This window comes from Semicossyphus pulcher, unplaced genomic scaffold, assembly GCF_022749685.1.
Source record: "Semicossyphus pulcher isolate SPU_LCO1_2020_fin unplaced genomic scaffold, fSemPul1.0.p SCAF_18, whole genome shotgun sequence".
Taxonomy (NCBI): Eukaryota; Metazoa; Chordata; class Actinopteri; order Labriformes; family Labridae; genus Semicossyphus; species Semicossyphus pulcher.
This window is the reverse complement of record NW_027211691.1, coordinates 26,026,362-26,039,603: the sequence shown is the minus strand read 5'-3', so window position 1 is coordinate 26,039,603 and position 13,242 is coordinate 26,026,362. Positions and strand designations below refer to the sequence as shown.

At 45.2% G+C, this 13,242-nt stretch overlaps 2 protein-coding genes across 2 annotated transcripts in view; one reads left to right on the top strand and one right to left on the bottom strand.

The window, feature by feature from the left end:
- Positions 1–1,654: 1,654 nt before the first annotated feature.
- cavin4b (caveolae associated protein 4b) lies at positions 1,655–10,043 on the top strand. Its single transcript, XM_069667870.1, has 2 exons — positions 1,655–2,331; positions 7,454–10,043. The coding sequence occupies exons 1-2, from the start codon at positions 1,972–1,974 to the stop codon at positions 8,021–8,023; spliced, it is 930 nt and encodes a 309-aa protein (XP_069523971.1). The 5' UTR covers positions 1,655–1,971; the 3' UTR covers positions 8,024–10,043.
- A 1,136-nt stretch (positions 10,044–11,179) lies between these two features.
- The window catches only part of dnah5l (dynein, axonemal, heavy chain 5 like), a 57,169-nt gene continuing 55,106 nt past the window's right edge, over positions 11,180–13,242 (bottom strand). Inside the window, exons 93-97 of the mRNA XM_069667075.1 lie at positions 13,028–13,216; positions 12,233–12,365; positions 11,939–12,147; positions 11,651–11,872; positions 11,180–11,407 (exon numbers count right to left, since the gene is read on the bottom strand). Coding sequence (XP_069523176.1) covers positions 11,180–11,407; positions 11,651–11,872; positions 11,939–12,147; positions 12,233–12,365; positions 13,028–13,216 — 981 coding nt within the window. The remainder of the gene's footprint in view (positions 11,408–11,650; positions 11,873–11,938; positions 12,148–12,232; positions 12,366–13,027; positions 13,217–13,242) is intronic.

Genomic DNA, 13,242 nt, shown 5'->3' with positions numbered 1-13,242 from the left:
TCGTTCCTGTCGTTAAAAATAAGATTTTTAGGACTCAGGAACAATTTCTCTCTTTAACAAGACAACCTGCAGGCTCCACCCACCTGAAGTGAATGAGGAGTGAAAACCAAGCAGGTCCCAGTGGCTGTTGGAGCACCCGTGTCTTTTACAGGGAGGTGGAGTTAAATATAGCGGTGACGGCAGGATAATTATAGGCAGCAGCTGGTGAAGGGTTTTGGGACTGCGGGGAGTCCCCTTATCTCTCCATCTGATTCCATCCCTCCTTTCTCACCTCGTCTCGTTCCTATCGCCCTCTTTCTTTCTCAGCCTCTTTCTTCTGTATGTTTTGATCATCAGATGGCAGCTCTCCAGAGGTTTAGAGGTTCTCTGAACTCTCAAGGACACAGTGGAATGATCCAGATATGACAGGATGCTGCTCTGGGTTCAGAAGCTAATGGGTCCTACAAAGGAATAAGCTTGTCAGACCATTGCAGCCTGCTGCTCATCTCTGCCTGAACACACAACGATCATCATTGTCCCAAAGCTGCAGTTCCTCTCTTGTCCTCTTGAGGCTGTCTCCAGCAGTGAGTCCGTCCCCATAGAGCCCCATGTTAAACTGCCTCTCCTGCATTCATTTTTCATTAAACGTCTCATTATGAGTCCAACAATACCAAAGGAGAACAAGAGTAACATTCAGGAGCACTAATTGAACAAGAAACTTTCTGTTTCTGTTATTTTACTCCAGTTTTCCCTTTTATGTCTTCCCCCCCGAAAGCTCCAGCGAGCACAAACTTTGATTTAACATGTTCACATTCAGTGTGACCACACCTTCATGTGCTCACAATCTAGTCTCAATTTTTCTGAGTGAGTCTGTGAGATAATTGGTATAATAAGACAATAAGGCTTGCTTGCTCATCCCACCTCAGCTCCGACCAGGCTCCACCCCGTTCGGCCATATTCAGAATATCTGGCTCCAGTAACCGACTGAGATGGCAGCGAAGGCAAGCGATTGCACGAGGAATTCTTCTAGGAAACTTAGCTGTTCATTTGGAGGCCTGGGGACGCTGAAAGAGTCTAACCCTGGAGGGAGAGATTAAGACAGAACAAGTGAAAATGTGACAGTTGATAGATGGATGATGGAGGAAAAGATGGGAGGGGGTTTCCATTCCTTCAAATACACTCATCCCCCAAAGAGGTGCAGGGAGTCACTTTACCCTCACAGTATTTTTAGCAGCAGAGAACACAGAGAGAAGCCAGGATCCATGTCACTCTTTATCCATCTCAATCATTAACATACATTCCTGTAATATCCATTTTTATTTTTAAAGTCTGATGGATAGAAAGTTTGCGAACGTCAAGGATTCTCAAGGTCTTCAGAAGTCCAACATGACTTCTTAATAAAAAATAAAATAAACTTGGACTTAGATTTATTCTGGACTATATTTACTAATAACGTTTGGCCACTCAAAACACGGACTAATTATTCTTGAAGTCAGTGACATTCTCAGTTCTCCCTCTAGTTTTACCTTCTGTCTCGTTTTAGCCTCCCGATACCCCCCCATAGCCTCTCTCCTCTTAACTCCTGTCATCCCTCCCTCCCTCCCTCCCTCCCTCTCCCAGTAGGGTGGAGTCTATCAGTTGATCTGACCAGTTTCAGGGTCAACCTCCAGCTGTAGAGAGGGGATCCGGTACTCCTGTCCTTTCTCTCCTTCTCCTACCAGAGCAGGTTTTTGTTCCTCCTCCCTTGTGCTCCTTCTTTTCCTTTGGATCTTCCGATGCCTCAACTCTCACCCTTCTCTTTTTCCTAGCTTTGATCTTCTGTTTTATTCAAAGATTTTGCTGCTGGTTGCACCAAATCTTGCTGGACCTTGTGCTTTCCATCTCTTTCTTGTCCCTTCTTCCGTTTTACACTTGGACACTGGGTTCTATCAGTCCATCAACCAAGCAAAAGACAGGTCAACAGGAGGAGAAAAACCCAACTGACAGACAAGAATGACGGACAAAGCTGGCATGACGGGTGGCGGGGATGATGCAGGAAGCATCATGGCGTTGCTGGAGCGCGTGGCAGGCCTCATGGACAGCGTCCAGACAACGCAGCAGCGCATGGAGGAGCGTCAGCTGGAGCTGGAGAGCACAGTAAAGACCATCCAGGCCGACGTCGTCAAGCTGACCAATGACCATGCCAACACAAGTTCCACTGTGGACCGGCTGCTGGAGAAGACGCGGAAGGTCAGCCGTCACATCAAGGACGTCAGGGTGCGTGTGGAGAACCAGAACGTCAGAGTGAAGAAGGTGGAGGCCACCCAGGGCGACCTCCTGGCCAAGAACAAGTTCAGGGTGGTGATCTATCAGGTAAGACCTGGGTGGTTTGGATGTTAACACAAATCATCTGCAATGCAGAGTATCTGTGATCTGTTTTGATGTTTCACAGGTGTTTACGGCTTGTAGAACTGGACCTTTGAGGTTCTGTCAAATTGACTTTTGGGACTCGTTGTCAATGTCATTCTAATTATGGGATAGCCAAGCTGCTCTCTCTTGTGGAGCTAGTGTAGAGCATCAGACTAACCTAAAGCATTACGACTAAATGTACAGTTAAACATACTTGTACTACTCATGGGATTTCTAGTCATGATTCGATGAAGGTGCGGTTATATTTCTACCTTGTCAAAACATAAGATCCAGGTCTTCAGAAACAAACCCCAGACCAGATCTTAAGACGACACAACGAAAAGTCCAATCCAAAAACAACCGACTGAAAGCATGATCAACCCCAACGGATACAAATCTTAAAGTCCTACCTGACCAGATTGGACTAATCATTTTTGGAACTGGCCCAAATCATGGCCCTGGTGGGGTCTTGGTTACCAGGAAACAAGTGGACCCATGAGGACAGTGGTCCGGGGCTTTTACACGTGGCACCAGGCTTGGCATCTGGCCTCCCCTATCAATTTAATAATGTAGGAGTAGAGAGGTCAAAAGGGCCTGTGGGTGTGTGACAGACGACGAGTGAAAAGGTGGATGAGGCCTAAAATCAGCCTGCACCCACTTTCAGCAGAGCAGGAGAACTTTTCCTGCTTGAGGACTTTTTAGGAAAATACAAACTGATGCCTCCAAAGACTCACGTTGCTAAATTTGCTGTGCATCCATTTGTCCACACTTCCTGACTAATACAGGTATCTGTGACATTTAAACCTCGTCTATAAAGTAAAGATCTTCGTGTGTGTTTAACTCTGGCATTAAGTAACCGTGGTGCACCTTGAGAACACACTTGTGATCACTGAGCAATGCTTTTGGAACTCTGAGTTCTTTTCACATGAACACACTGCATTAGCTGACGAACGCCTCCGTTGGTTCTGGGGGTTGAAATAGCAACATGCGCACACACACCAGCTTCGTTTTACTTCTTTGGCCTTCACAGTTAGCAGCTGCCAGCGCGATGGTGACCCGGTTATTTTAGCCCTGGATAAACGTCAGTATGCTGAAAGGTTACACCACAGATCTGGAGCTCATGGAGAGGGCTTTTACTTTGAAAGAACAGTTCCTGAATGATCATTTGGCTGTAATTCTTTAGGAAACGTAATCCTCTAACGCTGAACACTGAGCCGAAATTTGAGTGCAGCTCCAGCTTTTATTATTATTCAGTAAATATTATTTATGCATCTGGAGCCGTTGGCATGCTGTTATGGAATGTGTTGCTGCAGCAGAGTAATCCAATGCATGGTCAAAAAAGTCATCTTACTTTGACACGTTTACAAGATATTGTTGCTCTATTAATAGAGTAACATGAAGAACAACTAGTTGTGAAAGATTAAATGTCAGCAGCTTCACAAACTGTTCTTCTCCCCTGAGCAGGCCCAAACACTAGAATGCTACTCACCATTAGAACATCACGAGTTACATTACGGTATATGTAAGCTAGCATGCTAATGAGCTAGTAAATCAGGACTGATTTCTGGAATAGCTCTGTGGGGTGGGGTTCAGGACTGTAATCTGGAGTCTGCAGTGTACAGTGTCTAGTTGCAGTGCATTCAGTGACGTCACAGCTCAAAGGGACCCTGTGATTGGCTGGCTCCGGCTGGTGGTGCAGCGTGCACACTGGTGCTGTGTTCACGTCATGTTGGATGGAAGTTAGAGACGGGAAAGACTTGTTGATGTCTCGCATGCGTTCACAGAATTGAGTCATCCAAAGAGGCAAATGTTTTTTAACAGAATTTAGTTTGAAGATTTCTTTAATATCTATTTTTTTCTTTCATACCTGGTGATTGTATGTCTGTTTTATTTTGCTGCGTCTGGGAAGCACTAGTGCTCGATAAATAAATGTTATTATTATTCTCAGTTGCAATCAGGAAGCTGTGAAATGAAAGCAGCTGGTATGAATGGAGCCGCAGAGCAGCGCACACACATGAATCCGTGTCCGATAATAAAAGAATGAAAATAAAATGGGCTTTCCTTAATAATGATGTAACCCCGTCTGTAAAGGACTGACTGCAGCATAGTCAGGGCTGTGATGTTAATTGAAGTTCTTTGTTTTTACCGCATTAATAAGACCAGTGAACGTGCGTTCACTTAGCAGAGCTGCTATGTGGTCTCTGTACTGTAAGTGACTGTGCCAGCTGAGCGCTGACAGACCGGGTTATTCTGAGTCTGAACCTCCACCATCTCCTAATATAGCTGTCTGCTCTCTCACCCTTCCTCTCTCTCTCTGGATTAGTTAACGACGACCTCCTGGACGAGGGTTATAAATCATGTTGTTAGCTGCTAACAGGATGTGCTCGCTCTATGACTGGATACATTTCATTGAGGCTGATGGAGAGAAATCTTCTCAGTCAGAGCAGAGGCTGAGGGGGTCTAGCACAGGGTCATGAACTTTGACCCGCCCTCTCTGACCACTCTTACCCACAGGTTACAACATACAGCTTGAAGACTTCCTTCTTCTTCTTTAGTGATGAGAAGACCCACTCCTCCTCACCTGCCAGGTGCGAACTGACTGATGAATGAGTCCTTGTAGCTTTATTATGAACTCATATCTGTGGGGCTGTGCTGCACTGCGGGCTAGCTCACTGATCCACAGACTGTAGCATGGACTGTATAAAGAAGTGGACCTCGCCACGGAAACTTCATCCAGAAGTGACCGTATGTGGACGAAAGGGAGAATATGCAGTGCTCCATCACTACCTGATTCAAAGGTCGCTTGTCAATCATATGATAGCCACGCCTCTTTTTCCTTGTAAGGGAGCATCAGTGACTAAATGAACATCATGCTGTGTTGAAGAAGACTTGAAACTAGAGACTGAGACCATAAACTCATCAGGAACATGTTTACTGAGGGAATACATCAGGAGAGGAGGAGGAGCATGTTCTCATAGACTTATATAGGATCAGACTTCTTTTAGCACCCAGTGGAGTCGCCCTCTTTGGCCAGTAGAGAGAACACAGGTTTAAGGCACTTCTGCATTAGCTTTACTCCTGAACCCACGGGGCTACATCCACTTCCTAATTAAGAGAAGAAGAAGTCATACAGCGTTTTGTTACAGTCTGTGAGGTGCTGCTTAGTCGTTATTTTGCAGCTCACATGGCTTTTACGCACAACGCGCATGCGCCATCTAGAAGCAGGATCTGGATTCACTTCCACTTACAAAGCAAGTGAACTTGTTCCTCTTTAAGTCGTGTTTGTCTTGTTGCAATTTTCAGCATTATTACACGAATTTATGAGGAGAACTGGGTACCGTGTCGGGGGATGGGGAAGCCAAAAGAGTTGGACTGAATTACCCGGGATCTTCTAGATAGCATCAGGACCTGGTTAGCCTAGCTTAGCATTAGAGACTGGAAACAGGGGCAAACAACTGTCCTGGCTCTGTTTTAAGTTTAAAATACACCAAACAACAACGCTCACTGATAAACATGCTGTTTTAGGAGTTATTTGATGGAGCTATGTCATGCTGAACAACAGTATACTCATCCACACAGTGCTTCTGTGTAGAACCTACAGCAGTGTTTCCAGATACGGTCGGTACACTCTGGTTTTGGTTTCTAATTTCTGCACGGACACATGGGTACCAAAACTGGCCGCCTCTCTCTGCAGACTCCAGGAAGCCGCAGGCACTGCACCAAGGAAAACTAATGCCGATGTATCTCCCCAAACAAGTATTTTCCCCGTAGCTTAGCTCAGAGTTAGCATACGCAGCTACACGCTCTTGGTCCTGCTGTGTGGCTCGGCTATGTCAGTTATGTATTCTGCCAAAGCTTTGGAAATGTCAACCTCTCTATCGGGTGTCACGTACAGCAGTGTCTATCATGCATGTAATCAAAGATCCTGTTGATCCCGTTAGCATGCTACAGGCTCCTTTGCTAACAAGCATTAAGGTTCATTTACTTTATAGATTTCACTTTTATGGACCCGTCCAAATGTGAAGTTCCTCAGATAACACGGCGAAAAAAGTAGGGTCAGCTGTCTCACAGGTTCCTACTTTGTTCTTTGCTGTCCTGCTCAGGTGTAGTCCAGACTGGTGCCAGGGCCTTTAAGAGGTTCTTGAGGACTAAATATATATATATACACCCTGAGACAGGTTGTTAAAGTTTATTCTGAGATTTTTAAGGCCTTTACCACTTTTTGTGTAACTCTGTGTGTACTTGTGGAACTAAGGCGATTGTTCAGCAGGATCAGGCTGTGCGGGTCGGTTCCAGCATGAATGAGTGCGACTGTCTGGTCGTGAATCAGGGTCGACCTTCCCAAAGTGACCTGCTGCAGAGATCTGGGTCAGTTTGCAGCTTTGGCCTCAACATTTTTCTCCATTTCATGTTCAGAGTAACGTGATCTTTCAGCTTCAGACTGTTGCATGCCATGACGTGGCCTGAAGCTGAAAGTGATCCAGATCTGCTCCCTTAGCCGCTGCTTGCTGTTATGTTTAGCTTCCTACAGCCGAGCCCTGAGCAGCAGAAACAGGTGCTGCCGTTTATTTTTGGAGGAAGGATCAAGGCCTGCACGCTAACAGCTAAAGTCTGCATGACACACTTTAACTGGAGTCAGATTTAAACCTGACATTAGTGCTGTAGTCAAAACCAAAAGCTGAGTCCAAGTCATGACCAAGACCAGATTGTTTTGAGACCAAAACAAGAGCAAGAACAGACGAGTGCCAGTCCCACACTTCTACTAACACTGGGAACATGCAAACATACTTCACCCTCCATCTAAAGAAGTAGAACAGCCATCCTCAGGATATATAACTTTCACAGAAAGAGGATAAATATGCATTTTTTGCAAGTATCTAACACTCAGTGTGGGACCAAGTAAAGACAAGACAGAGGCGTTCAAAGCGTGGCCTCGAGACCAGGTGGTTGAGTACTACGACTCGACCTGACATCAACAATTAAACTCAGTCCTTCTGAATAAGAAGGAAAACAATACATGTTGCTTTTTTGACATGTTATCATGATGTTCTCTCATGGTCACTCGTTGTGTGTCCTCCTCCCTCAGGGCGACCAGGAGGTGAAGGCCGTCACACCGGGCAATGAGCCAGCAGAGCCCAGCGGCAGCACCGGTGCCAGAGCTGAGGTGGAACCGGACAAGTTTGAGCTCCCTCCAGAGTCAGACGAGGAGTACATGGTGGTGGAGGAGGCAGACTCCTCATCTGCCGGCCGCATGAAGAAGACGGGCCTGACGCGCATCGAGAGTTTCAAAGCCACCTTCTCCAAGGAGAACATGAGCAAGACCCGCGAGAACCTGGGCACGAAGGTCAACAAGTTCGGGGAGCGCATCGTCACGGCCGAGAGGCGCGAGAAGATCCGCCAGTCCGGCGAGAGGCTGAAGCAGTCGGGTGAGAGGCTGAAGGAGACCATCACCAAGAGCGTCCCAGCCAAGCTCAACCTGAAGAAGGAGAGGACTGTGGCGGAGGGTCAGGAAGGAGCCGAGGGAGCCACGGAGGGAGCCGTGCCTGTCCCTCCTCCAAAGGGCCGCAAAGGCAGCCCGGATGCTGCCAAGGCAGAGGATGAGGGCAAGGCGGAGGAGTCCGAGGTGCCGATGTACGACATGAAGCAGCTATCGTAAACCACGAGACAGTGATGAGATCCGATTTATTTGGACCACTGAGACCGCACAGAGAATGTAAAGGCTAAGTGTTTAGAAATGCTGCTACCAAGCAGAGCTGCAAGAGCTGCAAGAAGTGAGGATGGACATTTGCTTGTTGAAGGAAGTGAGCAGAGAACAGAACAGTCACAGGTCCAAACTGACTGAACATCAAGACGACACTGACACTGTTTCATATGCATTTATTTGTGTTCTGGACATTAATGATCAAATCAGCAAGTACATATATAGTCTGTTTTCTGTTACTGATCCACAAACACTGAGAAAACAAAGTGTTCAGAACTCCTCCACAGAACTCCTCCACCATCACACGGCTGCTGTTAAATGTGTTTGCATGCTGAAGACTTTGAAACGTTGGATGATGAAGCTCTAACAGGCTTTGGTACGTTTGGTTCTGGATCATAAAGAGATCAATAGTTTGCACTCAGGACTGGAGAAATGATTGAAATGAAAAGGTTAAAAACGGTCTGGGGATCGACAATGAGGATGGGAGGCTGTGTGTTCCTGTGGAGGTCTTGACAGGTCCAATAGTTTGGACACACAGACCCAAGGCAAAAGAATGAGACCCTGATCAGCCCCTGTTAGACGTAGAACGTAGTTTGGACTTGGGTCCTGGGTCGGGTCTTGGTCACTAGGAATAGAGAGGACGTGTGAAGACCTTGAGAAAGATTTGATTGTCCTGCCAGGTGAGAGCAGATTTAAAATGAGCCTAAAGGTCTGCGTTTAACAGAATACTTCCTGGAACAATAAATAACTGATGAGTTAGCGAGAAAAAGCGCTAAATAAGACCACAAGAATATTTCAGAAATTCAACCAAACATAAGTTAAACTGTAAGAAGGCTGATTGAGTATTGAACATCTTAATCAGGGATTATTTCATGTTTAAAATGTGTACTGTTTGAAGCTGAAAATATTAATCATAGGTACCAAAACTTTTGGAAATGTCTAACCCTAACCCTAACCCTAACCCCAAATTCAAAGGTCGTCCACTCAAAGTTCTTGTTGTTTCCACTGACAGGCTCAGATTGTTCTTCTAAGTGTGTGACAACATGACAGAAAGGATCCCTACAGAGATAGACCTTTTTGTTACAGAGGAAGATGATTGTTTTAACCACACACAGACGTTACATCGCTCTCTGCACACACACCAGACTCCATTCAGAAAAACACTGATTTTAGCTCACAGGACACAGGAGCTGCTGCTCTGCCTCTGCCTCGATTGGTTAGTTTATTTGAGTTAACATGTTACTTTGGTGTTTTAAACAGTTACTTCAGATCCAGCACTGTAGCACAGTAACATAAGAATACTCCCCTTTAAAGATCTGGATTCCTCATTCATGTTGAAGGAATCAACTTTCCGTGTCCAGACGAGGTGATAATCTTCTGAGTAAAGTCCCAGCAGAGGGTTTGAGACAATATAACATCTTTAGAGTTTATTGTTCGATTGTTTTTTGTTTATTCATTTCCATTTCCAAATCTCCCCCATCTTTTATTTCTCGAGCTGCGAATTCAAACATCAAGCTGCATCAAGCTGAAACTGCAGCCGTTTTCTCACGAGGTTTAACCCGCCAGCAGTGATTCTTTCTGTAAGCAAACCTTTTCACAGTGTTGTTGGAGTTTTTAGTGTTTGTTATTGAGTGACTGCATGGCTGTAGTTTGTCAGGGGTGTAACATTAAAGCAGGTTTGTGTTTGATTGTCATGTTGAGAAAATAAAAGTTCACTTGAATCATTTCTGTAACCAAAGAGAAGTCTGTGTCCTTCAGTGTCATTATAGGATATATACAACCTACATATGCATCTTCTGTACAAGCGTGGTATAAACATAGAAGTCATTTCAATTAAAGAAATGAATCATTTCAAGTTATTTATTTCGGCTCTTTTGTTGTTGAAGAGGACGTTTTATAAATCTGAAGGAATTCCCCTCAGTGTTGTTTCCTCTGTTTATTCCTAAATCAGAGCGAAGGACTCCGACACTCTTTATCTTCTGTAGTTCAATAAAGTTTGTTGAATTGTTTCTATTTCACTTCAAGTTGCTTTAAGTCAGTTTGATTCATTAGTTTCCCTTAAATCAGCAAATCATCATCCTCTCTAAAAGAAATCTTTGAGCTGGAATTAAAGAGAAATCACTTTTTATTCAGGCCACGAGATTCATATTTACTGTACTTAAAGGAACAGTAAGACATTCAATACAAGTCCATAAACGTACACAACCTGCAGACTCCCCTTCAAACCCGTCTGGCTGTTTGGATGGACTGAATATATCAAGATCAAAGTAAGTCACATGTCTTTATTATGTGACCAGAATAGTGTTTAGATATTTAATTATTGTGGAAAACTGGTTATGTTCATGCTGCAATGTCAGTCCAGACTTTCCTAAACGAATGAGTTCCTTTTGGTTGCAGATATTGGATCTCTTACTGCAGTGATGTTCGTTCACATGTTCGTTAAAGTCTTTTGGCTCTTCTACATTTTTAGGATTTTTTGGTCATTTGAAGTTCATTTTTTTTAAGTGTTTTTTTTAGTAGTTGTTTGGGATATTTTTTTTTACAATAGCTACTTGTATATCGTGTTCAGGGCATTTCACAGTATGAAAAATGCTCTCTGGTGGAAAGACGATGTTTTAACTAAAGCTGATGAAGTTAAAGCCGAATGTAAAAGAAATAAAAGCTGAAGACCCAAAAAAGCACAGAAACAAGACAAATGATCAGTCCAACAGAAATCTCCTCACAAGTAAAGGTATGAAATAAAAGAAGTTCAGCTTTCTGTGGAGGGTTTCAGGTGATGTCTGGAAGCAGGTAAGCCAATGTGCCAACAACAGAAGAGAAAACATGTCATAATTAAAGCCCTCAAATCACACAAACCCGCTGACTTCTGTTTTTTAACTACAAATCATTTTTATAGAAATATTGTATCTACTGTATTTCTGTTCATCTCTCCAAGTAGAATCTTTGTGAAGAAGTTTGTGAAGTGATCATCTGGAAAGTGAGACGTGAGATTTAAAGTAACAGAGCTAAAACTCGAGAGTAAAATGTACCTGGTTGGTCCTTTAAATGCTACTAAGCAACAGCAAACATCGTCTCTGCAGCGGGACAACACAGGTAAATGTGGTCATGTGATCACTTGCAGTCGCAGAGCAGAGCGGCGCCGCGGAGGGTCCAGTGCTCCGCCGGCTGCACGCTCCTCAGCTGCAGGGAGAAGACGAAGTTCAGGTCGGTGCGACGCGGCTTCTTATACACCGGGCACGAGTACAGGCTGACCGCACCCCCGGGCTGCCGCCTGCCGTCGGCCATGTTGGCTGAGCTGACTGCGTAGACGTGGACGACGGGGAGTGGAGTGAAGAGGACCTGAGAGGATACAGCAGAGAGGATCATGGGAGTTTGGTGACTGCATTTAATTTCCTTTTTTTATGTTTTAACATATTTTTTATTTTAGTGCTATAATTATATTTTAAAAATTATTCTCCTGTCATTTTCCTTTTTATTTCATGTTGTAGTTTGTTTATTATTTAATTACAATAACACTTTTAATCTATCATCAGAACTTAGATTTTTAATAATATAATAATAATTAATAATAATCACACTCACCTTGGGCGGGGCCTCAGTAAGTTTGGCGCCGCGTCTGTCCCATCCCGCCCCGTCCAGGAAGAGGCCGTAGATGTAGACTCCACCCACATCCTCTGGGGGCGGAGCTGACACGTCCTCCCTCATCATCTTGGTGACATCATTGCTAAGTGTTACAGTATCCAAGGCCCAGCCTCTGGACGCGTTGGAGCGAGTCGTCTCCTGGCGCATGGCGGTCAGAAAACCCTGCGAGGAAAACAAAAGTTAACCCATGAAGATGATTGGACGGGACTGAGGCTGAATGTTTCTGACCTGTGGGTTAAAGAAGCCCGTGAGCCAGAACTGGAGGGGCCGGCCGGTGCTGATCCAGGTGCTCAGCTGCTGGTTCCTCTCCAGCAGCTCGCTGAACCAGAAGCCCAGCGTCGCTGACGGCCAGCTGAGCCGCAGCCACAGGCGAGGGATCCGAGCGTCGAACATGCAGTCGAGAGCGTCGCGCAGGTCCTCCGACATGATGATGGTGCCTGCAGCCAAATAAACACTCAGTGTGTGCGTGCGTGTGTGTACGTGTGTGTGTGTGTGTGTGTGTGTGTGCGTGCAATGACTGACCGTCGATGGCCAGTCTGAGGTCAGTGAGCGTGCTCCGTACGCTGCTGATGACTCGCTGCATGCGGTCCACTTCCTGTCGCAGGAAGATGTTCATTGGCTGAAGAGGACCCATCTTCTGCAGCTGACCTTTGACCTTTAGAACAAAGTCTCTGTTACTCATACTTACAACATACTCCATGTTTTATGTGATAAGGGTTCCTTAATGGAGTAACTCAACACCTCTACTCTAAAGCTGTGTCGTTCTCTATATTAAGTGTTCTTCATTTTGAACCTGGGTCCTGTTATTAGATAGATGATTAAAAAGGTAGAAATCATTTTTCGATTGCTGCAGTAGATTGTTGTAGCAAACAGGCTATAATGGCTGCAGCATAATCCTTAATCAATCAAAGCGCGTCCACTAAAAGTTCACATCTTACATCGCTCTCTTCAAACACACCAGACTCCATTGATAAAAACGGTGATTGTACTTCACAGGACACAGGAGCTGCTGCTCTGCTGCTGCCTCGATGGTTTAGTGTGTTTGTGCATGTGCGTGTTTTAAACGGCTAGCTCTAATCCAAAACAATATTTCTGCTACACACACACACACACACACACACACACACACACACACAAATCAAAACAATTGATGCAGCAGCACACCAGCAACTCCTGTGTTATAATGGCCGTATGTTTTTGTCAATGGAGTCTGGTGGCTTCAAAGGCAGCTGCTTCTGGTAAGCTAGAAAGGACCACAGGTCCACCGCTGCCCGCTCACTTTCACCACGTTATTCATGTAACACACTAATGCGTCACCTCATGCGGCACGTAGTCGGGTGGTAGCTTCTCCAGCATCTCACTGGCCAGTCTGTGCACGCTGGCCTCCCTGGTCTCCCCGGCCCCGCCCCCGCTGTCCTTCGGTTGGATGCTGATGATGGTGCTGAGCGTCTCATTGGCCAGGTTGGTCTGGTAGGTGATGTCAGCGTTGGGGTGGAGCCCAAAAACCTGCAAACAGGAAGACAAAGGTTTAT

Bases quoted from the DNA above. Each gene is read 5' to 3' on its own strand.
- cavin4b (XM_069667870.1), top strand. From the start codon at position 1,972: ATGACGGACAAAGCTGGCATGACGGGTGGCGGGGATGATGCAGGAAGC. The intron at 2,332-7,453 runs GTAAGACCTGGG...CTCCTCCCTCAG, and splicing joins TCAGGGTGGTGATCTATCAG to GGCGACCAGGAGGTGAAGGC.